This window comes from Scatophagus argus, chromosome 23 (assembly GCF_020382885.2).
Source record: "Scatophagus argus isolate fScaArg1 chromosome 23, fScaArg1.pri, whole genome shotgun sequence".
Lineage (NCBI taxonomy): Eukaryota > Metazoa > Chordata > Actinopteri > Scatophagidae > Scatophagus > Scatophagus argus.
The window spans coordinates 10,862,235-10,888,646 of record NC_058515.1 but is presented as its reverse complement, the minus strand read 5'-3'; the positions used below and the strand labels follow the sequence as shown (position 1 = coordinate 10,888,646).

Genomic DNA, 26,412 nt, shown 5'->3' with positions numbered 1-26,412 from the left:
TATAGATTAAACTAGATAAGATAGAGAATGATAATTAGTGAGCTTTAGGGGTGCTGGCTGTCTGTCCCTGTTTCCAGTCTTTATGCTAAGCTAAGCTACCTGGCTGAGTTCTGTAGCTTTGTGGAGTACAGATGGATATGAGAGCAGTATCGATTTTCTTATTCAACTTTCCCCAAGAAAGCGAATGCATACATTTTCAGAAATGTGACACTGTTCCTTCAGTTGACCAAAATAAACAAACCAAGTCTTAATTGACAAAAATTCTTATTAGATCTTGTAGCCATGTCTCATGGTGTTCTTTGTTCTGATGGACATAGTTCCTTGAAAAGAAACAAAACATTAGCTTTCATCCGGTTTCCTGCCATTTTTGCATATCTTGACAGGCAGATTGTCAAGGATGATTAAGTGATGCAAATATTAGCGTTCATTTCACTTTTACACTGTTTCAAAGTGAAATCCCACAAGGGCACATTCAAAAATGTTAATTTCAATTGTTAAATTGAGTCTATAGCACTTTGGGCTGTTTGTACAAATACTAAATGAGTACGTTATTGTACTGCCAACACTGACAGAAGACTGCAAGGCATTGCAATTGATAACACACACGCAACGACTTTTAAATGGAGACCTATAGACACATCTGTATATTCATGTTCTCCTAACTAATCTTCGCCTGCCTGTCTGCTAAGGCTCCCGGAGACAGCAAAACCTCATCCCAGACAGCTGTTAAGCATTCAGGACTGTCTGCTTACCAGTGTCAAGCAGCCCCCGAAAATAAACCAGGGATTTACAATAAATTGATTAATAAGGCAAAGGCACACCTGCACATTTCCACGACAACAGCTCAAAGTGTGAAAATGTGCCAAGCGACGGTGTTGGCTCTCTCTCTCGCTGTGAACAATGAGCTGTAGTGGAGGCAGTGGTGACTTAATACAGTGTCAGTAAACATGACCGCAGCGTTACCCATTTCCCAGCCGGCTCCCTGGAAAGGTCAGCTGCCTTTTCACTGGGCTTGGTGTCAGGGGAGGAAAACACAAGTGTGTGTTTGTGTGTGTGTTCATGTAGCTCCTCCATATTCCAAGTTTACTTTCTAAATTAACTGGCTAAGCAAATCTCGAATTGTGTTTTTGTTGCTACGATGTACTAAAATGTCCTTAATCTTGGGTTTTAATACGAGATTGTTCCTCTTACTTGCTCAGCTGTAGTTCAGTATGTGGCAGTATGGCAGCGATGATATGATTCATTCAGGGACGTGCACGTTTAGTTGGCTAATCGGTTCAATGCTGCTTCTCTTGCATTTTAGCTGCATCTTAAAGTACAATTTGGTCAGTTGAAGAATGTGATTAACTTGTTCTTAGAATATGCGTAGTGCTTTTTATAGACCGCATTCAATGTTATAGATTAAGTTTAATTAAGTGCAAACTTTGTGTTAGTTGTGTAAACATCCTGTGACCAGTAAAGGGATTTCTTGCCCATTAAATGATGTCAGAGATGAGTTTAGGGTTCAAAGCTGCCATTTAGCATGCTGTGAGTGGTCAGGAGGCGAGACCTGGGGGTGGGTTTAACATTTGGTCGGTCAGTTGACTCCCTTGTGGTTTAGGATCTTCAAAAGGCAGAGCCAGAAGTTAAGGTAATTGAAGGAAGGGATGGTGATGGTGTACAGTTTGTCATATAAGAGCAGGTGTCGCCTTCCATCAGAAGTGAGTTGTGTCAGGCCTAAAAAGTGTGGAAATGTGGATATAAAATGTTGAATTTCAACACCAACATGTTTTATTTTGAGCGACTTAATAGTTTGCAGTAATCTCTGCAACCACAACTTGCTGTCTTTCTAATCTTTTCTGGTATGTAATTTAAAAATAAGAAATGGACTTTTTTTGTCTTTCTGGAACTTTCTTTGTCTTTTGAGACAGACACATTTGAATGAGGCACTGAGGTAGTAACTGATGTATGTGGTGCAGATAACCAGTTGCGCGTGATTTCAGTTGAATGTCACAGTGTAGAGTTGTCTTTGTGCTGCTCTTTAACTCATTTCACAGTTGAATTATTATGATGTCTTTCTGTTTTGTCTCTGTTCCTCATTGTGGATTGTTGTGTACTCTTCCTCGTTTATTTTAAATCTACTTGCACGCACAGCAGTATGCATAAATTTATTTATTTATTTTTTGAACACCAACCAAAGGGCTTGTGTTACCAACATAGACATTTTAGAAAGTGGATGAGGCTTATGTTCAGGGGATGTGTGGAGTTGTGATGTGAACGTGGTCTTCCCCTGTTTTAATGGTGGTGTGTTTTTAGCTTGTTTGGCATTTCAACAAACAAAGCGCTTCCCTCTGGCTAAAAGGAACATCCAGTTCTCATGTAACGTGCCTCCTGCATGATAGTCGTCTCAGATACAGGACTCCCATCTAGCATAAGCTTTACATAACTTGTAGATGCAGAAACTGGCTGCTGCACATTGGATTACACACACTCAAGCACCGCTGCTTGTCACATGCTGTCCCACATGAACTCACAAAATCATTCGCTGTATATTACTTTGTTTATGTGGCCAAAGCAGGGGTGACATTGGCTGTCTCAGAGCAGAGTGACTGCATTAATGAAGCCATTTCTTTTTTTTCCCCTTTCTAGTTTTTGCTGAAGTACTGTAGGGTGCGTAGGAATTTGCATTTTGTGTTACTTCCGTTGCTGCCGACTGGCCTCTGTTCTATCAGACTAACACACACACACACACACAGAGATGCTTGAGGGAAGCCAGGCTTTCTCACTCATTGCGGTGTTTTAACCTCAGAGCCAGTTTTGGGTTCGCTCTGGGGGCTGGAAGTGACAGAGTGTCAGAGTGAACGTGGAGTGAGTCGTAATGTCCTGATCCTGTGCTCTGCAGCTCGACAGCCAAAGCCATTTCCTTTCCTTGACAAGAACAGACTACTGAAGGGCTCTTCATGAGCCAGAAACCAAAATATGATTTTTTTTGTTTTTGAAGTTGAACTTTAGCAAAAAAAAAAAATTGGAAAATTTCATTATTTATAGCTGCCCTAATGGGATCGACATTGCAGAGAGGGAATTACCACCTGACTCTGCAGTTTCTCTCAGCTGAAGGATGATAAAATCCACCATAGTTTAGCAGACAAAGTTTAGCAGCCAGAAAGCCAGATGTTTCCTTAAGGAGTTGGTAGAGACCAAAAAGAGCTAAAGGAAAGGTGAATTTTGGATCTGCTGTCATCAGGTGGCCATAAACATGAATGATGATGTTGCTTTGTATCAGATGGATGGGTAAATAGGCGACTGTTTGCTGTTACATCTGCCAGATTGACTTTATAAATTGACAACATGTCAGTGTTATGTTAACAGCTAGTTTCTGCTGCACCCAAGCAGCAAAAACAAAACAATTAATACCGCTTTATTGCAAATGTGTCAAAAGAGAGCCTGGTTCCAGTGCTAGATCGTTAACTGCCTCAAACGAAAGTTGCTGAGGATGCCGCTCAGTTGCTCAGACAGCTGCTGCCCATCTCGATCAGGGGCTTTAGGGTTGCGATCCAACCTAATGAGCCCGGTTGCCAATCAGAACACCTCCCCCCCGGTGTATTTATAAAGCCACTGGTCAAGCCTTTCCATGTGCATTTTCCATTGAATTGTGGCTGCTGCTGACCCAGACATTGATGCAGCAAATTCATAGCGTTTCTTATTAATACTGAGACCAGTCGGACCATTAGCTGGGCTCACAAGGCAGACAATGGGGCTTTGTTTAATGGTTTACCCCACTGTGCCCACAGGCAGAGAGCAGAGATAGGATTCTAAGTCACAATCAATGACCTGAAACACTGATATGTAGACATTGTTCAGTTGCTTTTGTTCTTTTCTTTCCCATCAAGACGCTTTTTTAATATCTCCAAAGACATAATAACTACCTATTTCAAAATTTCCGTTTGTTACTACGAGGACTGTCACAGCACATTTTCCTAAACCATTGTATTGCTGTCAGATAACTTAAAGGTTACATGAAAACAAACCCTTACATTCTTGAATCTCCAGTTGTAGATATTTCATTCATAGGCAGATGACACTTAACAGTCAGCAAGCTGATTCGCTCATGCAGAAGATGCCTCAGTGAGACATGTAGGTCACTGTACTCAGCTGTACAGTGTTTTCTGCTGTGAGTGGCCTACGGTAGCACAACTGTCTGCCCTCACCCAGTCCAGAGGGGGCTATTGTTGTCCTGCTCTGCCACACTTGAAAGGTGTTGATCCCCCCAAGCTGGCAGTGCACGGGCACTTAGCTGGGTGAGCGCTTCGTGATGGATATGGCAACACTACATGCCAACAGGCAGGATAAAAAGCACAAAAACATACAGTTTCTACACATATAGAAAAATATAGGTCAAGGTTCCGTTTTGTCTTTCTCGCTTCCTCTGTATTTGGCTGCTCTCGGTTTAGTGTAGTCAGGTAGAAACTCAGTAGTGCTGAAAAACTGGTCAGTAGGCGTCACAACTATTTTGATAAGCATTCAAATAAATAATAATTCAAATAAAAAGGAAAGAGGCCATTGGCAGCCATTTCTCTTTGTTTTCTCATGTTTTGTAGGCTCCACAAGTAATGGATTTTATTGCAACACTCAGTATTAGTTGCATCCCTAAAGCCCAGCAAATAAAAGACTGATGGGGTCGCAGCCATGTCCTGTTATGCCAGTGGCATCCTGTTGTGATAATACTCGACACCTTAACACAGGAAGAAGCCAATGCGATGCCCTTCACAGAAGCCTAAAAATGTCCCCGTGGCTTTCTTGCTTCGCATGTCATTTCCTGGATAATCACATGTATTTACCAAAGTATTTGTTTTCACAGCGCTGTGAGCAAAATCTTGCATTCTATTTGTTGTGAGCTTAAGGAGAAACCTACAAAGGCTTAATTAAATCTGTCTCCCGGTGCGAGACCCGTGGAAGTCAAGTAGATGTTTGCCTGTTTAGAAATGAGAAAGGCGAACAGATTTCACATTTTAGTGATGCAGCGAATAAGCCAAGAGGTGACTGTCTGGGGTCCATTCTCCGCTCAAATTCAGGCAAATGGATCTATATATATGTACGTATGTTTCAGTTGGATTTAAAGTTAGATTTTGGACGTGAGGAACAGTCACCTCTGATTTCAGGGACTTTCCCTTTGCAAAGGGCACGTGATGTGGTGGCCTGGGCATGCGGGGAAAAGGGTGGTGTGGATTTCTTTGGTATGCTGTCCCCTGTCAGGTCTGTCTCTTCAAACGCCCATGCTCTGACTTGTGCTCATGCAAGTCCAGACTAAACATAAGTATAATAAACGAAGAAAAGATGCTTGTTAGAACAGTATTAGATTAAAGATAGATGTAACATTTCTTGAAGGGAGTCAGATCGATTTCATCAGCAACGGTGATCGTTCAACAGTGAAACTCCCGTGATCCCACACGTCATCTTGTTTTTGTTTTCTGCTGTGATCAGTGTTTATTTTAACACCAGGTCAGAGGGTAATATGAAAGGGGCTGCTTACTGTGATAAACCTCAGTGTGATGTATTCTGTTCCTCGTTGTAGCATAGAGGACGTGTTGACTTGTGTGCTAGAAATGGGAGGTACGCGAATGTCCAGTAAGTAATTTACGCAGAAAGTGTAATTTTGTCTTGAGGCTGTGGTGAGTTCACTGCTAATCCATCACAATGCTGCTCACGGTAGCATGTCCGGACCAACAGGTGGGCCCTCAGGAGCCACTTGGCCTTTACTTAATCTGTTCCAAAATGGGCCCAGTTTGGATTACACATCAAAGGACCTGATAACAACAGAATGACTTTCATTTGCTTTCCTCTCCTGCCTCTCCAGCAGCTAGTGGGTTCGAAGGTCTGTCCAAGGTTTAGGCCTTATGTCTGCACCTTGACTTCTTTCTTATTCTGCTCCACATCAGAGACAGTCGCCGTTTTGCTGCGAGATGAACGCGGTTGGCTGATGTAGGATGTTGACATGTTGTCTCGGTTTTGTCACTGTTCTGATCCTCTGTATTGCATTACTTGCGACTTTGTTCCTCCTCTTTATTTGGATTCAGCTCCAGGACTTTACCTTTCTATTGTCTGAATTGTGTTGCTAATTCTTAGGTTCCATACTGGAGTCCATATAGAGGTGCATGGAGTTTTAAAAAAACAACAAAAAACAACAATATAAAACAAAGCATCAGAAGCCTGTCAAGCAGGAAGTTAAAGACATAGACGGACAGTTGGCTGGCAGCCAAACGTTCTGTTTGCTGTCAGCTGCAAAACATCTGACTGAGACATTCTCATACTAACGCTGTGTCCAAAATCATTACGTTTATTGTTTAGTGCCACTACTCAGAATGCAGCTAAAAACGTGTGTCCTTGCCCAGTGAGCACACTGGCTTGGCTTGTTTTGACAAGGCTTGCAGATTTAAAGGTAGCAGAAAATTTTCTGAACAGGATGTTCTCAGTGTTCCTCTCCTTCACATTAATGTCATTTTAAATCCGTGTCAAAGCCGTGTGGAGGTCTGGGCTGTGGCGTTTGACAGTCCAACAACAGATCCAACATGTTGTAAACATTAGACAGCATAAATCTTACACTAAGCAAGAGAATTTAGTTCTTTTAACTCCTCTTCACCTGCTTATTTTAAGTGTTTTTTGACAGTTTACATGTCGGGATGGACAATTAATTAATGTTGCTGAAAATCCTTTAGACAAATTAGAGCTCATTTAAAGTTTTAAGCCAAAGTGAAATAACGCAGTGCTTCTCAGACCTCCGGTGGGCAAATCTTAACTCATTTTTTTTTCTTGAGGCCATGACACAAATGAGCAACACTTAATCCTATTTGGGGTAATGCAGGCTGCATCTTCTGAACTGCTTGTGTACACGACTGTTGTAATCGCTGCTTACGACATGAGCTCTCGTGATGCGTGACTTCATTGTTCACTGTCCACTTTACAAGCCTGTCATGAGGCCTCTTCATCAGCACAACCATCTCACTTTCTATAGACGGAGAATCCATTAACTTTATATCCGGAATAGCATGTCTCTTGTCCTTGTTCACTTTTCATCCTCTCCTCTTGCTTTTCATCCCTCGGGCCAGCTGCATATATCACAAATCTAGCGTTAGGGGCTGTTACTGAAACATTCCTGGGACGCCCGGGTGCAAGGAGCGTCTCCTTTTCTGGAAGTTTTTAGATCAGACTTAGTAGGCCTCCACACGTTTTGCTCTAGTTGCCCCCCCACCCTCACCCTCACCCTTTTAAGCTGTGGCCTAAGCAGAGGATTACTGGTGCCCATTAGAATGGGTAAGAGATACCCTGTTTCTGTGGAAATGACTGGGTTCAGCAGGTCGAAGACGAAGAGATCTCTGTATCCCTCATTGAGATAAAGACAGGGAAGTAGAAGGGTTTGATCTGTTCAGTACTTTGACTGTTTTAGAGTCTACTTTTTGTAATAGTGTAAACTTAAAGGTGCCCTGTGGTGTTTTTTTTGGTAAACAAACAATGATTCTGTTTACATTCAGTGTTTCAGGCAAACAAAACAGGGAACCCACTCGTAAAAATTATGCTCTTGCAGCTCTCGCTTTACAGGGTAAAACTTTGTTCACGTGTTGAAAATCCAGTTTGCTGCAGTTGACTTGGCTGGTCCAGCTCCACCTGTATTGTTTTTATGACTTATTACACTCAGCAAATTGCGACAAAGATGATATCGTTCAAGGTGGATCAGGTTTGGCTGAGACATGTTGAACGTCTGGAGCCTGGACACACGTGGATTAGTACATGGTTTTGCAAGAGTTTGTTTTGGTTGGAAAAGGGACTCCATGTAGGTGGCTCCTAATAAATCTGAATCATGTTCATCGATGCATGTGAAAAAGGTTTCGACTCCCATGTGGGGTAATGTGTTTATGTGTGGGTGCTGTCCTTTTTCGTTTGCTCATTGATTTCACAGTAACACAAGCTTCTGCCATGCCAGCTAACCTGTCAGCATAGCAGTCACAACAAATCAAAACCTCACATGTAAATAATAGTTTTCTTTTTGAAATCGCGTGTTTGATTTTTGGACGGAGACATCAGATTCTCTCAACTTCATTAAAGCCACCTTTTAAAAAACTTCTTTAAACTTTAATGTCCTGTGTCACATGCACTTAAGCCACATCCATTTTAAGAGCTTGTACAAACTGCAAGTAGCATACAAACACTTTCTGTATCTTGTTTCTTTATCTCCAACTTTCTCTCCCTCTAACCCTCTGCACTGGCTAGGTGGCATTTGTAGGCAGCTAATGATATTTGTGTCTTACTAATGGCTGCTGATGAGCTGAAATGGTAGACTCTCCAGAAGCTTTATTTACTTGCCTTTAATACTGACCCGTCAGCTTGACTTATGACACTGCCATATGGGCACCAGTTACAGGGGACAAGTCTGGTACACATTGACATCACATTCCTCCCACCTCCCCTCACTTTAACACAATATGGAGCATCTAATTGGCGTACTGACTGCAGTGCAATTCTGAGTTATTTTTTTGTTTTTCCCCACAAGATGCACAGACATATGACTTTCTGAAGAGTGGGTCAGATATTCAGGTGGCCCCTTGAGCAACTCTCTTTGCTTTTGAGGGCATCAGTAAAAATGCAGGAATTTCTAAGAATATACATCATATCCATATGATATGTGCATACATCATAAATGTGTGAAAGCTCATAAGAGTTTGGTGCGGTGCCTGTGGATCTAATGAACGGCTGACATGGCTGACACAGTGTGGTAGTATACTGTTTGCCTCAGCCCATAGCTGCTGTAGTTGCATTGGTGCAGAAGGATCACGGTAGTGAATACTGTGGCCGAGTATCTCAGACGCACTCTTATCTGTCCGACAGAAAGATGTTTGTGGGTGCAAGTTGATTTTATGAGTCGAGTAGGATTTTTTTTCGTTGCTTGCCTGACATCGTTTGTGTCAAAATAAAAGGAAAAAAGTGATGATTCTCAGGATGTTCAAAGGTGAAACTGAGTCTCTCAGTAGTTGATCAGGAGCAGGTGACTCCTCCAGCTGCAAAAAGTCCAATTGTAAGAGAAAGCTTATGAGAAAATGACCCTATTTTTCCACTTGATTTATTACCTCAGTACACAGTTTATGGTCGCCAGTGATGAGTTTATGGTCGCAGTTGCCAGTTTTAAATCTTCTTCCGTACAGCGCAGCATTCATTTGTTAAATTATGGTCCCATTTAGAGTAAAATGGTGGATACAGAAGGGTTTCTTTTGGGCGCGGCTACATTGTGTCTGTTTATGTGAAGCACTTGGTGCATGTATTTTGTTTGCTGTAAAGCACCCTCAGCTGCATATCTTTAATGAAAGGCGTGATACAGGAGTATCAAGAGATTTTTTTTTTCTCTCATATTATTATTGGGCAGTTTGACAATCTGCATTGTGATTTATCATGAATGCATCCACAGTTGACTTTTCTGCTGGATCTTTGAAATCACAGTATTTAACGTCCTCTTAATTCTGTGTCCAAACTTCACATGACCTCACTGACGAGCAGAATACTGTTTGACCCAAGCCGGCTACCAGCAGCTTTTGTCTGAGAGTATCTGAGATGTGTTCACTGCCAGGAAGCTGAAATATGAAGAGGTGAAAATCTTGCAAGGGAGCCCACTCTCACTCTCATCTGTTTTGAACATGTGGCGTGTTTGCTGACATGTTCTCGAATCTGCTTCCGCATTACTCCATCCTGGTCTGGCCCGTCGTGTTTGCCGCCACCTGTACGACCACTCAACACCATCTTAGACACATGAGATTGCAATAGGTGATATATGTGTGCACAAGGTGTGTGTCTCTGATGTGTCTTCTGTGTTTGTACAGAAGACACAACAAAAAAAGACACAGTGAGTGTGCCTGTATGGGAGCAAGAAATAGCCGAGGACACTGAGAAATCCTGAGCATTTTGTGGGTAAGAAAAGGCCTCTTAACCCCCCCCCCTCCATTTGGCTCCCCAGAGTCTCATGTCAAGCCCATCATATCGTGCTATCTTAATTCCATGTCCCCTGTGCCCACACCCTCCCGCCACAAGGATACTCTTACACTGAATCTGCCTGCTCATCCAAGATCAGGTTTGAAGTGAGGTGGCAGGGGAAGAGAGGGGATCTACGTCCTTCTCCTCCCAGGCGGGAAGCTCATTCTGTGGGCTACGGGGGGCTGCCATGAAACCTCCACCGCTGAAGCAAAGTGCTCTGTTTTCTGCTTTTTCTAGTGTCTCAAACAGCTTCAGCGATTTTGATATAAATTTTCTGCATAAATGCCAAAACTTTGATCTCGGGATGGTGGAAAATGGTGTGTTTGTTTGCGAGAACAGAAATGTCCTGCAGTGCTTTTCAGTTGCATCAATCACATTGTTCTGTGTGTGCAGTTATTAATCAGTCCTTTAGGCAAAATGGTCTGTGAAAGTGCAGTGAAATTCAGCCAGACAACCTTGTTCTTACTGTCAAATTTTTCTCAGTACTTTCCAACTTCTTCAACACTGCCTGTGGCAATCAGTCACAAGCCTGTTGGGTCCTAGAGATGTCAGTCTTTCAGTGGGTCAAAAATACATTAGTTATAGTAATTTATTCATTTAATAATTGTAGGTTTTAGCAAAGTCACTGATATAGTAGTAGATACTGAGTTTGTTGGGAACTACTTGGTGCATTACTTTGGTTACAGAAGCAGGACAACTCAAAATAAACTACAGTTCATTGTGTTTCTGTTACCATTAAACACTTAAAAAGGGATTATTCTCTGGAAGTTTTATGGACCCATTGCGTCAGTAGAAAATACAGTCCTGTCACACTGCTGATCTGACTTAAATGAGAGCACATGAGAATCAGGGTGCAGAAAAACTAATTTTACTCCTGTGCTGTCACTTCTGTCACATCAAACCTGCGTGAAAAAAGGCGTATCTGACACTCTATGAAGATGTCGTTCCCTGACATTTGAACAACACCCAGAATGCAGTGGGGTTTGTTGAGCTAGTTCTGTTCAGTGGTATTTATGATATCCATGTGTCTCAAGGGATCGGGTTCAAGGAAGTCCCCCTCAAAAAAATATCACCATAAATGCATCAGACATGCACTCCTCCCTGTCTGCTTCTCCTGTCACCTGCTTAATAAGTTTCTGCGAAAATAAGAACAGAATCCTGTTAATGACATGCATATATTGTGCAAGAAAAGAGAGACTATTTTGAATCTTTGGGATTCACTTTAAAGGAAGCAGCTGACAGCTAAATGCTTTTGTTATCAGATTCTTTTGAACCAAACCTGCTGCCCTCTGTGACAGCCTGCACCCATTTGTGAGTTATGGCAAAGTGAATTACTGTACAACTGCTTCCTTGCTTGTGTTTGCCTGCTGTGTAAGCGTGTGTGTGCTCAACATCTGCTTGTGTGCGTGCCTGTGTGTGTTTGAGCAAGGGAGACCTCTGCCATTGTTGGGCTTTTACATCCTGACAACTGGGAGCCTGATGGATTAAAAATAACCCAGCGCTTTCCAGTTTTGTCATCTTTTGGGACTGTTTCTTCCGTCTGTTTTGATTTTACGCGTGTCCCCCTGGAATGCTCGGGGTCACCGACGGCCACTTCCTGTCACATGGCCCCCTCATTGTAGTCCCAGCAACCATCCCTAAACGTAATCAAACATACTCAAAAATAGGACACCCGGGGATGGAACGGCTTGTGCTGTCATGATTCTGAATTGCACGCCAGGTGGCCCAGCCTAAATACTCTCATTGAATGACAGTGTCTTTTTTGTCAGTGTTTTATCTTAGAATGATCTTTTTTCTTTGTCAGCTTCAGAGGATAAGTTTCATGAAGGGTTCTGCACACATCCAGAACAGAATTAGGCCACCAGTATAGAAAGAAATGACAATAATAAAAAAAAGATCAACATCACAGAAAGTTTTTTTTTTTTTAAATGTGCTGTTATCCAGTTTTGATATCTCTTCAAACACAGACTTAAAGTGAAATGAGGATTCATAATAGGATGAGCGACCATTTGTGCGTGTATGTAAAACACAAGTAAAACATTTGAGTTTTGTGCCTGCCAAATAGATATGCATGCTATGCAAACAACAGGCTATGTAAACTGCACTGGTGAGCTAAGCAAATGCATTATGTAACTTGTTCTCAGGCATCAGATGCTTTTTGACGGGACACAGACGAGCACTGCTGAAATGAGGCTGATCTGAAAGAGCCGTTCCCTGTCAGTGACTGATACACATTTCTAAGAGGGAAGCTGAAAACTGAAGTATTTCTGTGTGTGTTTCTGTGCTTTGTGTTTTGGTTTTTTGTTTGTTTGTTTTTTTTAAGTGCACTGTGTTTAGAGCAATTACTGTACACAGTTTGGTAGAGATCAAACGGGCTGATTGGTGATTGCTGCACCTGTGTTGTCACACCTGGAAGTGGCTGATGATTTTTTTTTTTTGATTGCTTGAGCTTAGTCAAAACTCAAGTTAAACATTTTGCTTATTGCGATCACATTATCATGTTAACAGCCACTCTGGTCTCACTTGCTGCATCCAACCCGTTGCATCTGTATGGTACTGTATTGCTGCAAGGCTCAGTCCAGCTGCAGCCCTTTGCCAGTGCTGGTTTCCAGTGCCCTCTCATCCAAACTTAGTCCGGGCACAGGTCCGGTCAAATGTCTCCCTTTGCTCCTTCTGCAGATTGCCAGGTGGCAACTGAATAACTAACGTGTCAAGTCTTGTTTCAGTAAATGGATCCCACATCAAAAAGCCGCTGAAAATGCCACATGATGGCCTATACACTGTACAGTACATGCTCGCTTCTTTCTCCCTTTCTTTCCTTCTTGCTTTGTTTTTTTAATTGCAGCTTTTTATGAATTTTATAATCTACTTCTCAAATATAAAATGACTAGTTAATGGTTTGGCTTTCTTGCAGAGTGTTAGACTGGAAGATTGATACCACACTTAGTTGTTTAGCTTAGCTTAGCTTAGCTTAGCACAAAGGCTGGAGACAATGGGTTAAACGGCTAGCTTGGCTCTGTCCACACAATACACGCACAGCTAGCTGCTTAATGTACAGACACAAGAGTTGTGGGCAAAATGTGTATTTCCACAAAACTTTTGATCTTAAGCTTTAATTTCATTAGATTATTTATACATTTTCCACATTTTCCAGTTTTTTTTTTTTTATTTTGGCTTTTGTGTATCCAAAAGGAAAATATGTCTAATGATGATGATGATTGACAAAGAATGGACATTTCCAGCAGTATAACACTGTTTTCTTGTTTGAAATTTTGGGGTTGTATTTCCTTTTGTACCAATAGCTCCTCTGATAGACTACTCCTTGCCAGCAGCAGCTAAAAGCTGGCTTCTTTATTGTTTGCATGTTGTCGTGTCTCCCTCGGCTGCTGTGTGGTTTTGTGTTTGGCCTGAAACTGTTGCCAGACAGGCGGAAACGTTATCAGACAAGGCCTTGGCACTGCTCGGACTGACGTTAAACATGCGGGTAATAGGTTTAAAAAAAATCATTTCTGTCATTTTCGATGCAGTTCATGGGAGTGACTTTGACTTAAATATTCTGTAGATATTTGTGTTTGTGTATCAGCCAAACTGTTCCTGTGTGGCTCCACTGAGACAGTTTGGCACCCAGCCAGGTCTTACTGTCCATCGCTTGGAAGGCTGGAAGTAATGGGCTCATTTCCCCTAGAGGGACGGGAGGGGGACTGAATAAAAACAAGTGGGGGGATGCCAGGGGACACTGCTGGAATGACAACAGCACAAGAGGGAGCCCAGCGGGAACACTCAGTGCTTCTAAACTCGTTCCATAACTTGTCCACACAAAGAAGTGGCATGCGTTTGTAACAGACACCTGGAGGGCAGGTGTGTTCTCCCTTTTGGAAACGCGTGAAGCCAAATTAGCACACAGTACTCGTAAGTGGTTCATGCAGGAGAAAAACGAGTTCTTTAAAACAAATGTTACGTAAGAGACCCGGGCAATCCACCCGAACGTGTGTCACCTCTTTTACATGCAAAACCAGAAGCTTCTACACCACTGCAGCTGTTTTGTAACCTGTCAGCAAACCAGTCCAAAGTGAGTAAGACATTCAGCATGGTCATCATCCTGGCATTGCCACACCTGACATTATTAAGACCAGTTTCTACTGACTGGTTGGCAATTAGACTGATGCTTAGGGTTGTTTTCATTACTCAGCATTGATTCATTGTTTGGCCTGTAAAACAACTGTTACAGCCTATGTTATCAAATGTCTGACCAAAATCCAAAGAGAATTATTTGATTGTAATGTAAGACAGTGAAAGCAACAAATTCCCATTCACGTTTAAGAGAGTGAAACTGTTATGTTGTTTGGCTTTTTTGCTGAAAGAAAATCAATTATCAAAATAATTGTCAGTTAAATGACTTGCCATTGTAGTTTACTCTCAAATATTATTTCCACACATGTATTAAGACATACACAAAAAGATCGGCATCCAAAATATTTGTCAGGTCACAAATTGTGCTCATATGCTCTGCCTCTTACAATCCGATTTTCAGTGAGCGCATTGAAAATTTACACTTTGAGCAATGAACGTGAAAGCAGCCTTGCAGTGTGCACAGTGAAGATGCCAAACGTTCCACCGTTGGAGCAAGAAGAAAAACATTTTTGCCCTGGGGACGGGAAATGAGTGGGCAGGATTTCTCGTCAAGTAATGATATTTTGAGTTAACACGAGTGCCATCCAGTAAAGCTTGTTTTAAGTTAGCCGCAGATGCAACCTTCGCATACAAGTGGATATGTTGCTGTGATTAAGTGATACAAAAACAAGGGAGTATGCAAATGTGTAATCCGTTTGCTCCTGACTCAGAGTAACTGGACACGTGATCACTTTTAAACCTCCTCCGGCTGCTCGTTAACCTTCACCTGACCCTTCATCTCTGACCTTTTTTTTTTTTTTCTTTTCTTTTTTTTTGCAGACCCCTGTCTTATAGTGATGCCACCATGCATGGGCGAGGCCGACCGCTTCAGTCTGGAGGCGCTGCGGCACATCCACAAACAGCTGGATGATGACAATGACGGGGGAATAGAGGTCAACGAAAGCGTGGAGGTGAGCTTTGAAAATGTGTGTTCACAACTTTGGGTGTGAGGATGACATTCAGGTTCAAGTGTGTCGCTTTAGGACACATGACAGGGAACATGGGTTATAAAACGACTCCTACAGAGGAACCTGTGACTTCTAGTGTAAGAAAGAAAACAAATATTGCGTAGATTTTTACTGATCTTTATCTAATTTTAGCCATTTCCTTGTGAAATCCTGAATGATTTTACCTCTGTTAAAAGCCTCCAGGAGGTTGGGAACCAGTCCTTTTGACCTTTTGTTTAGCTGAACCTGTGCTAATGTAATAATGCGGCTCTTTGTTTTTAAGACAGGTTGTGGGACTGTTTTTTGTTCTCCATCACAGGCTGTCTTGTGTTACCATCCCTGCAGAAATCCAGTATTTTGTACCCCATTAGGTTAACTAAACTGCGCCGCTTTTGTTTCGAGCTTTGGCAAAAGAGAAGTTGCCTGTCAGCTTTGACAGTGGATCGCTTCACATGAAAGCAAATATTTAGTTGACAAAGCTAACAGTGAGTAACAGCTTTTGGCAGTGGCTCAAGCTTTGTTGCCCTCTCAAAGGTTACATACTGTTTAATAACTTGCAGTAAGTCGTGGGAGGAGAGAGCCATGTTGGTGTCAACCTTTTAAACATGGTCGTGTGCAAACACAACATTTTCATGCTCATATGAACATCCTGAGATTTTGTGCCTTTCGCTTACAGATCCATAAAGTGTGTGTATGTGTGTGTGTGTGTGGCTCAGGGGTCTGCAGACCAAAGGCACAGGTTTCTCTGAGTGACTAGAGGGGCAGAAGTGACACCTGAGAGCACTCTGACCTGCCCTGCCCTCTGCGTCTCTTGGTAATGAATGACCTCTTACGTTCAAAAGAAGCCACCCGGGACTGTGATCACATTCTCTGTGTGTGTGTGTGTTGGCAGGAGTCATTTTTGACTGGCTGAGAAGTGCTGGTGTGAGAAATGGTTATACCCTGCAGCCCCCCGGTGGCCCCTCAGTAAGGAGCTGGACGCTCTATGCTGAGGGCTGCAGTGTTAGAACTGGCCCCCAGCCCACATTAAGGCCGTGTGTGTGTGTGTGTGTGTGTGTGTGTGTGTGCATGTACCACCGATGCCTGTATGTGTTGCACTGTGTAGGACCACGTTATATGCCCAGTTTTCTCCCTTTGTCTTTATAAGGGCAGAGAGTCGTGTCTGTTCCTTTCCAGCACAAAGTTGTTTTTGGCCGCCGCTCATTACTGAGGATTTCCAAGCTTCTTTTCTGGGCTCCGGTGGCGGCCGGAGCCGGGTTTCATAACATGATGGATGGACCTTTCATCAAATTAGTGGCTGTCTATCAGTTAATTTTATGAAAGAAGGATTTTTGTCATGTGACCAGGGGCGCATGACCGAAACAAGTGGATTTTCACAGTCAGATGTGTGAAAGTGATTGTGTTTGTTACTGCAGGGGTTTTAGTCTCGTGTTCATGCAGATGATGTATATAGCATAAAGTCTGTTACATGAAGAAAAACAAAGAAACGGTGCAGCCATTTTGAAAACATATCACTGGCCCCTGAAAAAAAGCTTAAATTCAAATTAATCCACTTTGAATTCAATTTCGACCAGCTGTCATCAAGTAGTAATCAGTCGTATTAGTTGTTAGTCATATTGTTCCGTCACTGGTTCTGTCTTGTATTGCCTGAACCCAAACGTAAATATAGTGGCATTCAAAGTTCATTTCAGAAAAGCCATTTGTTTTCAGTTTTATATTTCTCCATGTCAAATGATGAGCGCCGTGACCAAGAGTATCAGATGAACGTGTTGCAGCAACAAAAGCACTCAGATGATCTGAGCTCTTTCATTCTTAAATCTTCAGTGTGGTATCGGGAGATTTACTGTATGTTTTACTTGAGGACACACTGTTTAAAAATGACCTTAAAGGGACTATTCACCCCAAAATCAAAAATGCGTATTTTTCCTCTTTATTACCCGATGTTTATCCATCCAGAGAGAGAGGAGATATCGGCTGTACAGATGTCTGTCCTCTCCCTAATGTAATGGAGCTGGATGCCACTTGGCTTGTGGTGGAAAGGAGGAAGAATACGCATGTTTGATTTTAATAAGGAGGATGTGTCAGAAAGTAGCAGGTGTATGAGGGGGCAGCTGCAGCTTCGTTTATTGTAGGGCTTTGGTTTTGATCCCTGGCTCCTCCCGTTCACATCAAATGTCCCTTTGAACACAGTTTACTGTGTGTTGCAGTACAATGTCAGTGCCTTCACTCTTCACTGAGTGATGTGGTTACGAAGGAGGGTGATGAGTGTGGGGCCGGGTTGAGACCTCGTCACCCACCCCCTCGCCCCTTTGCCACCTGGCTGAAACCGTACACTCGAGCAACAAAGATCTCGCTGGCACTTCCTGCTTATTTTCCTGCTCGTAATGCCCCCGCCCCCGACACACACACACACACACACACACACACACGGCTTTATCCCAAAATTTGAGAGGATGACTAAGACGAGATGCTCAGTCTGTAATGTTATAGCCGTGGGCAGGATATCCAGTTTTTTTATGACATGCATTTCAGAGATTTTATGCTGGTGGTAATGATGACATGAGTGGTGATATATGGAGGCACTGGCACAAGTGGCTTCTGGCTACTGGTTTACCTGTTTGGGTTATGAGGAGCATACGTTGAGAATGATGATTTATGAATAGTTTGCAGAAAATAGAGGAACAAATGTCTTTGAAGGCAGATTTGATGGAGGATGAGAACAACTGGCTTTCAAGGCAAAACAGTTTTTTAAACCAAAATGCAAAATATTACCTGTTTTAGGTTGTCAGATATGCTCTTAGTCCTTCATGACAGTAAAGCTTGTGGTTCTTATTTCGCCAAATGATTTTGTGGGCACTTCTGCCTATGTGACTCTTTTGTGATCCCTGTGTTGCTGGATTCAAGGCAGCATTAGACTGTTCATGTATCAGTATGTCAGTTTGTCTTTGTTCAGAGGAAGGCAGCAGCTTTTCAGTTTGTTTGAGCACATATTAGTGACCTTATGTGTATTTATTCTTTTTGAATGCCCTTCCTTCCCTTATCCTTGCACACTTTGCACCCTCTATATCCTGTTTCCTGCTGTAACACTGTAATTTCCCAGTTATGGGACTAATAGAGGATTATCTTATCTTATCTTATCTTATCTTGCACGCGTCTTCAACTTACTCAGGAATTTTGCCCGCAAACCAAGCAGTTACACACTGCAGGCAATTTTTCTGGTAGATTTTCAAACAATGCATGAAGCAGACGCTGGCATGTAGGGCTCTCACAAATCTTTTAGTCGAGGTCTTAATGGCAAGCTAAATACATAGAGGCCTTATCAGTTACTTGCGTGTTACCTGGCAGCGTTTCAACATAAAATTTGCTTTCCCCTTAAAATTCCTCTGTAACTTAACGACAGTCAGTGTTGCTAAATGTAACCTCACAGGACATGTTAATGCCTACCTGTGATGTTTCACACTTTGTATCAGTGTACACAGATGATCTACTGGATGCTGAGTCAATGATGATTCATGAGTTGCATCAGTTCTCACAGCAAATGATCCAGAGGGGGGGGGGGGGGAAACATGTCTTGACTTATTAACATGTGTGCTTACACATATTGACAAACGAAAGCAAACGAGCAAGCATCTGTGTTCCCTTTGTAGCCACAAAGTTCACATGTCACAGCTGTCAGTCAGGATGCTGAACAAAAAAGGCGTCTGTTTGTTTTGAAGAATGTTTGGAGAGTCGCTGCAGAACACAAGTGGCTCTCTCCTGTAAAGCTAACAAAGCTAAAGCTGTGAAATAAGCGACCATTTATAATCTGTGCTCGGTAATCTCCTATACCCTGAAGACCTTCTGACAGTGTGTGCTTATGGCCTCAAATTCGGGAGTGATCACTTTTTGTTTTTATGCTACTGTTTCCCAAAAACAAAAATTATTTGATCACTGTGGAAGAATTACATTATGCTGTAGTCCCGTCTCTGGTTGCGCTCTGTGTCTTGGCGTCATCAGGGCGCTTTGATTGGCGTTCGGATTCATGGTGCTGCTTGTGTGTGGACGTTATTAGTTCTTGATGGGACACAGTTAACGACTTGGTGGAAAAATTAGACTCGCATGTGGTTTTTTGTTGACTTTTTGTGTTTAGGTGGGTATGAACAGATTTGAGGAGGCTCATGGAGTGAGGCGGTTTGTTGTTCATGAGGGAACCTTCAGAAGAGATTTTATATATGACCTTTGAATGGAGACACTAAAGGTTTGCTTCTAAAACAATATTTTCTCCCTTAAACATAGTGATAGCTAGCAACTTGTCCAACAATTTGAGAAGTATGTCTGCGGAGATTCTCAGTCATCCAAGTCATAGTAGAAGAGCTCAAGTTGGGGCAACTGGACTTCAGCTTAAAAGCTTTTAGCTTTAAGGCTTTTCTACGCAATTTGACAAATGTGGTCAGTTGTTCTCTTGCCAAGATGTGAGAAATGATACCACTGAAATGTGTGTGCGTGGAGTTAGATGTGGGAGGTAGACAATAGATGAAGATTAGATGCAGAGTGAAGCTGCTTGTCTTGTCTTAATTAACTGCAGTAATTGAACTAAGTCCTACTTGGCGACTTGGTGAACAGGTGCAGTGACTTCCTGGAGTCCTGCAGTTGTCGCAGGCACAAACTCCAATTAAAGTCACAGCTTGACATTTTTTTGTTTGTATATGAACTCAACAAATTAGATTGAATGTGTTAATTGGTGAGCTTTAGTGTTTTTGAACTTAAGACAGGGCTAGACTAGCTGTTTCCCTTGCCGCCACTCTTTATACCAAGCTAAGCTAATCGCCTCTAGCTCCATATTTAACACAGACCTGAGAACAGTATCAGTCTTCTCATCTGGCTCTCAAGAATGTTAATAAGCCCTGAAATGTCAGGCTATTTCTTTAATAAAACCGTGGACCAGTTGCTCTGGAAAATCCACAGTGAGGACAGCGTTGGAGCTTTTCTCTGTTTCAGAACCTGTAGTTTAAAATATAAATTTTTTATGTAAAGACTCTCACTTTGATCCTATGCAAAGGCCTCATTGAGCGCCATGCGATATGAATCTAATAATCCTCCCCCCGCAGTTTCACATTACTAAAAGGTTTGATTACTGTGGAGTAAAAAAAAAAAAAATATTTGTGGTTTGTGATAATAGATAAGTGGATGTAATAACTTTCAGGAAATTAGATGAGCAGATGTAGACAGACAGGCTGATAAATTAGATATCAGGGGTGAATAGAGTCACAGCCGACTGTTGGTGAGAGCAGAGGCTCATGGGAAGAGTCTTGAGCTCGAGCCAGCTTCCTCCCAATGTGGAATCTGATAGGAACAAATATGTCTTTGTCTGCTGCTGTCTGTGCTGACTGTGTGTCATAGCCTGTCTGTGCTGGGCCTCCGTCTGTGTACGTCTGTGTACAGAATATGTGTACGTTGTGTTATTGTCTTTTCGGGACTGGCTGTCGAGACTCCCGAGGTCATCTTTACAAGAGTCCCACACGCTTGCTTTTAGCATTTACAGGTGCAACAAAGTGTGAACACAATCTGAGGCCACTTTATCTGTTTTTATTGCAGGAGTTTGTTGTTTTTGACATTTCAACAGGCTATCACATTATCTAAACCACAGAGGCTGTCGGGCTTCAGCGCAAAGGCATATCTTTACATGTGCGGCTCACCACATATTTTATATGACTCCATAAAACATCACAAAGCTGCCCCTGAGCATATGCAAAGCTGCTCCACCAGTCTGCCTGCAAGTAGAGGTTTTGTAATGAGAGGAACCAAGCACAGACACTTTTAATACTCCACTTAACAAGCTTTTTGTGGGTCCACTACAGTAATCTGTTGTAAATAAGCATAAATAGTTTACTTGGCTCATTTGCAGTGGAATTTTTACATACATATGCTAGAGAATGTTACTTTTCACATTAAAAACACAGATGATATTTTTATATGATTGGTGGTTAGCGGTGTCGCCTCACAGCAAGAGGGTTCCAGGTTCGAATCCCGGTCTGGGCTCCTCTGTGTGGAGTTTGCATGTTCTCCCTGTGCCTACGTGGGTTTTCTCCGGGTACTCCGACTTCCTCCAACAATACCAAAAACGTGCTAATTGGGTTAACTGGCTGCTCTACTTTGCCCCTAAGTGTGAGTGTGAGTGTGTGTGTGCGTGTGGTTGTCTGTCTGTCTGTGTGTCAGCCCTGTGATTTACTGGCGCCCAGTCCAGGGTGAACCCCGCCTCTCGCCTGTAGTCAGCTGGGATAGGCTCCTGCCCCTCCCCCTGACAGATAAGCGGTATAGAAAATGGATGGATGGATTTGATGCTGTACTGTAATACTAATCTCAGCAGTGGTATAAAGCATCTAAAATTGGCTCAATGCTGACAAACTATAACATGAAAATGCATTTACATCTGTTTGTTATTGATAAAAACAGAATAATATTATATTCTATAATAATACAACATTGTGAAAGGAGCCATTCTGTATAATGAGTACTTTTACTTTGGATATTTTTAGTACATTTAACTGATAATATTTATGTACTTGTTTTGAAATCACAACTTTTAGTATTTTTAGACTATGGCATTTCTACTTTACTTCAGTACACAATAAAGTAGCTCAAGTACTGTATTAAAATACAACTTGAGGTACTTTATTTTTTGAGTGTTTGAAGCTATAATCCAGTGATAAAATACATGTATTTTATTGTGAAATGGGACATTCTCAATAATAAGCACTTTTACTTTTGAAATTTGAAATGCTAGCACTGTTGCTACTTCGAGTTCAGTGAAATATCTGAATACTTTTTTCACCTCTGATCATTTTAATAAAGTTATGAGTTATTTGTGAGGTGATTTTGTAACAATGAAACTGTTAGTGAATCTGGAAACTTGCTTGAGATTTTTTTTTTTTAAATACAATTTTAATAATGTGAGAAAAGAATTAAAAAAGTTCACACGTTTAAAACTTTTTCAAAACATGGCTGTCATTAAGAGAAATTCAGTCTGTCTCATCGTTCGTCAGGCCTTTTCTATTCTCGTTCATCTGCTCTCGCAAATGTCCTTGAAGTTTGCATCCTCGCCAGCAGGACTTCATTTCTCATAAAGAACAGCGAGCATTAAAGGCTTTGCAAGACATTTGTTTGGACTAGTATTGCACACATTGTGGTTCCTCCAGTGACTCAGCAGACAGTTGGTCCCTTTAGTCGGTTCCTGGCTTTACGTCAATGAGAAAACTCATTTGCATTTGTATTGTGTAAGAAGAATGTGAAAGGGGGGTAAAAAAGCTGAAGAAAAGGTGAAGTCTCAGACTCCTCAGAGCATTTTGTCCACCACTGATGTGCTGAAAGAGCCTTTCAGATTCATGTGGGGACCGTAGAAACGCCTTGAAGCGGGTGAACGCAGGCTGCAACAACTAAAGAGTTACTGCAGAACTATTTTAGGTTCAGTATAAATCTGTAGTTCGTGTGACCCTCCTGCATCCTGGATACTTTAGTCTGCGTCTGAGGTGTTTGGCTATGAGGACTTCAAAGTCAGATTATCCATCACTTTGTTCCAGAGTAAAATATCTCAACAAACGTCAGGCAGATTGCCATGAAATTTCACATGGACGTGCCTTGTGACCTTAGGACAAATCCTGAATTTTTTCACTTATTCTGCACAAACGGTTGCACAGATGTTCATGATTCTCACAGTGTTCTAATTATTGTGACTTTGCTCATCCCCCTGACTTCCCCTCTAGGTTTTAGTGTTGGTTGTCGTGGCAATTGCTGGTTAGATAACCATGAAATTTAGTAAACATTCAAGTCCTCCTCAGGGAGAATTGTCATAACTTTGGTGATTCATATGCCACCAGGTCAACATTAAGTACATGTTTTCTATCTTGTCTCAGACCTTTAGTTTAATTTCTTAGCTGATTGTAACTTATGAGCTAAATAGAAAAAGTACACTTTTTCTCACAAAGCAGCTGTCTTCCACATAAAGAAACGATTAGATGGAAGGGGTTTGATAAGTTAACGTAATACTGAGCCCAGTGAATAAAGACAAGAACTTCATGTCAGCTGTGTCTTAGAGGCTAAATCCCCCAGGCTGAATGTGTGTTCAGTGTCCTTCGTCACACACAAGGCTTTGTGTGTGAATATAAAAAGCACAGAGCAGAGATTTGATGTTTGTGGTGCAGATCAGGTTTTTTTTTGTCCACTCTGGCAGTTTTAGTGTCATCCCTTCCCATCTTTTGAATGTGTTATTAGGGCATGCAAAAGAGTGAGTGCATGTGCCAGGAGAGAAAATCACAGATGACATTTTCAAACAATTTCCTGATCACTGAAGGAGGTTTTTTTTTTATGCATTCAATGCTGGAAAGATTCGTTGCCACCAGACTGCCATTATGTATTCAATGTCAAACTCGCAGGACTTTTTCAGACTCCGCTCAGATGTGTGAAAGTGCTTAAGTGCAGGTGGATCTTGAAAATAATGGCCACATCTGCATGTATGTCTTTGTCATGATAGACACGGTTGTTCAAGATATATCTTTGAATGCTTTTAGGACTCTTTCAAAGGGATTTGGTGCAGTCAAGCATCGATGATGACTGCCTCGGCGTCAGGCACATGACAGTTTTCAAGCTGTGCTGGAATCCGAGTGTGCTGTTCTATCAGATGTGAAACTCGCTGATCTGTAGCTGTTGTGATTTAACAATGGTGTGGAATGTCCAAAAAAGCTTCGGCTGCACCTACAACATTGAAGCTATACTGTAGTCTTCATGTTGCTGATGAGTTTTCTCCTCCAACAGCAGTTTTGTGCCCTTGAGATTGTCGCGCCTTGTGTTTGGTGCTGACATGCCAGCACTACAGGGAGCACATTCAGCTCCCAGTGATCACACCTCCTCCTGAAAACTCAGGAACTTTTAATTCCTCTGCAAGTTTGCACTCAAAAATAAGTTTCTCTTTATGTGTCCCTTAGCAACAATTAGCTGTTGAACGTCCCGCTAGTTCACATCGTATATGACATGTATTTATATTGGACTGTTGTGTGCAAACTCAGCATAGCTTAAATAAAGAGAGGTACATGGGATAAACAAGCTTTGGGAACGTTTATTTACTTTATACACAGGAAAGTTTTTTCGTGAAACATTTTTGTGTTGTTGTTTGGGTGAAATGTTTGTCTACAGGGAGATCTGTGGATAGTGGTTATGGATTATGCTATGTAACATCTCTGTGCTGCCCCTCGGTGTCTTGTTAGCTGCTACAGTAGATATTTCAGGTACACGCTGACATAATTTGCACTGAAATGTCACGTCTTAAATCGCGTGGTCCAAGCTTGCAGAAGAGCATATGATACTCAGAGCAATAATATCAAAGCCTAATTAGTTATCTAAAGCAGCTAGTTTGTATGATTAAACAGGAGATATGACGTTTATAGTTTATGCCAAAGCCACACACACACACACACACACACAAAATGCTGCAAAATGAACGCTTTGAGGTATTCTGGTTGTCAGCCACGGTTCGTTTTGCTGTTGTTGTTAATGCTGCGGGTGTTCTGGCAGTTCTTTGGTGGGTTTGTTTCCTGAGGCTTTCTCTGCAGGGGCATGTGGTTCTGAGCTACCAAAGGAGGACAGCCGGAAACTGAACTGAAACACACACACACACACACACACACACACACACACAGGTGGAAGTGGTGGGTCTCTAAAAGTCCCTAAAAGGAAGAAAGGATAGTCAAAAAGAAACAGTGTGTGTGTGAGAGAGTGATCCAAAAGCCAGACTTTTAGGCCAAGCCAGCTCTCTGTAGCTCTCTCTGTCAAAGCCACACATGGACATACACAGATGACTGAATCTCTTCCTGACTTCACAGTGGAAAAAAAACAACACAACACTCATGTACTGTAAAGCCACAAAATTATCTATCTTTGATGCCCGGGTCCCTTCTGTCTGTCTTTGTGTCCTAGTTCATAATAGAAGACATGAAGCAGCAGCAAACCAACAAACACAGCAACCTGCACCGTGAAGACCAGCACATCACCGTGGAGGAGCTGTGGAAAGGCTGGAAGACCTCTGAAGGTAAACACAAGTCAGCTGTCTCTGCCTCCAGATTCCCAAGCACACAAACGCCTCTGAATTTACTGCCGTGCGTTACGTTGTTCTAATCAAATGGAAAAGAAAGAGGACGGAGAAGGGGACAGCGGCTAAATAATAGATTTAAAATAGTGCCTCTGTAATAGAAATAACAGCAAAAAAAGGAAGTTAACACTGATGTACACTCGTAAGCGTGTTTACCCAGACTAAAGTATGATATGTTTTTTTTCTCTGCAGAATGTCATAATGTAAAAGACAGACACTTGCTAATGTGTAAGACTGTTTTCAAGGAAGCCATCTGCTATTTTTGCCTCGTTGTAATCGCTATTTACTGCTACTGTTTTAATAATTCGGCAGCTCATGAGCGAACGAGGCTTGATTTGTATCTACAAAAACTTCCTCCACTCTTTTGTCCTTTGTCTCCAGGTTTAGATAGGGAGGGACACAATTTGACACAAAGTCTTCTTGTTGGAGACACATGTGTGATTATCTTCAAACACACACCTCCCCTCAGTCTGTCATTCTCAGCATATATGTGACAGTGTTTGTTTATCGCTCTGGAAATATGTACAGAGCTGGGTGGTAGTGAAGCAAGTGTTTAATGTGCTGCCTTGGCATTTGAAGTTCTGCAGAAGATAAACATCCTGCTGAAGCTTTAAGGTTAAGGTGTTTTATGACTGAAAGGTTTACACTTCATACAAGCACACGTGATATAAATGTGATAGATGTTTTTCAGTAAATAGTATACGTGATGAATTTATGAACTTATCAAATACAATGCATTGTTAGAGGTCAAATCATTGCTCCAAAGAGTGATTCACCTTTAAGCACCTCCACAAAACATGTTAAAGCCTCAAAGCAAAGGATAAAGTAAAAAAAAAATAAAAATGTTTTAAATGTAATTAATTTAATTTAATTTTTTCAGATTTATTTTTTCTTTCTGGTTTTGGAATCAGCAGATAAAACTACACAAGTGTATATAAAGTGAATAAAACTCCACATCGACCGGATTCAACAGAGAAATGCTGCATAAACAGTAATTAATTAGTATTAACAACCAAATGATAAAGTGTATAATAATATAATGAGTCACATTTTTCTGTGTAACATATTTTTATTTTGATTCTTCAAGTACATTTTACTCAGTACTTTACTAAGTGAAGAAACTGAGTACTTCTTCCACCGGTATTCACTGGTGTTACTCTGTAAGTTGCTGTTGATGAAAGCATCAGT

General features: G+C 41.7%; 1 protein-coding gene across 5 annotated transcripts in view; it reads left to right on the top strand.

The window, feature by feature from the left end:
* stim2b (stromal interaction molecule 2b) overlaps positions 1-26,412 on the top strand; it is a 36,109-nt gene that overhangs the window by 2,486 nt on the left and 7,211 nt on the right. For all 5 annotated transcript variants that reach the window (XR_006842358.1, XR_006842357.1, XM_046380233.1 and 2 more), the window contains exons 3-4: positions 14,941-15,071; positions 25,053-25,164. Coding sequence is in view for 3 of the 5 variants with exons in the window: in XM_046380233.1 (XP_046236189.1) it covers positions 14,941-15,071; positions 25,053-25,164 (243 nt within the window). In the remaining 2 variants the exon portion in view is untranslated. The remainder of the gene's footprint in view (positions 1-14,940; positions 15,072-25,052; positions 25,165-26,412) is intronic.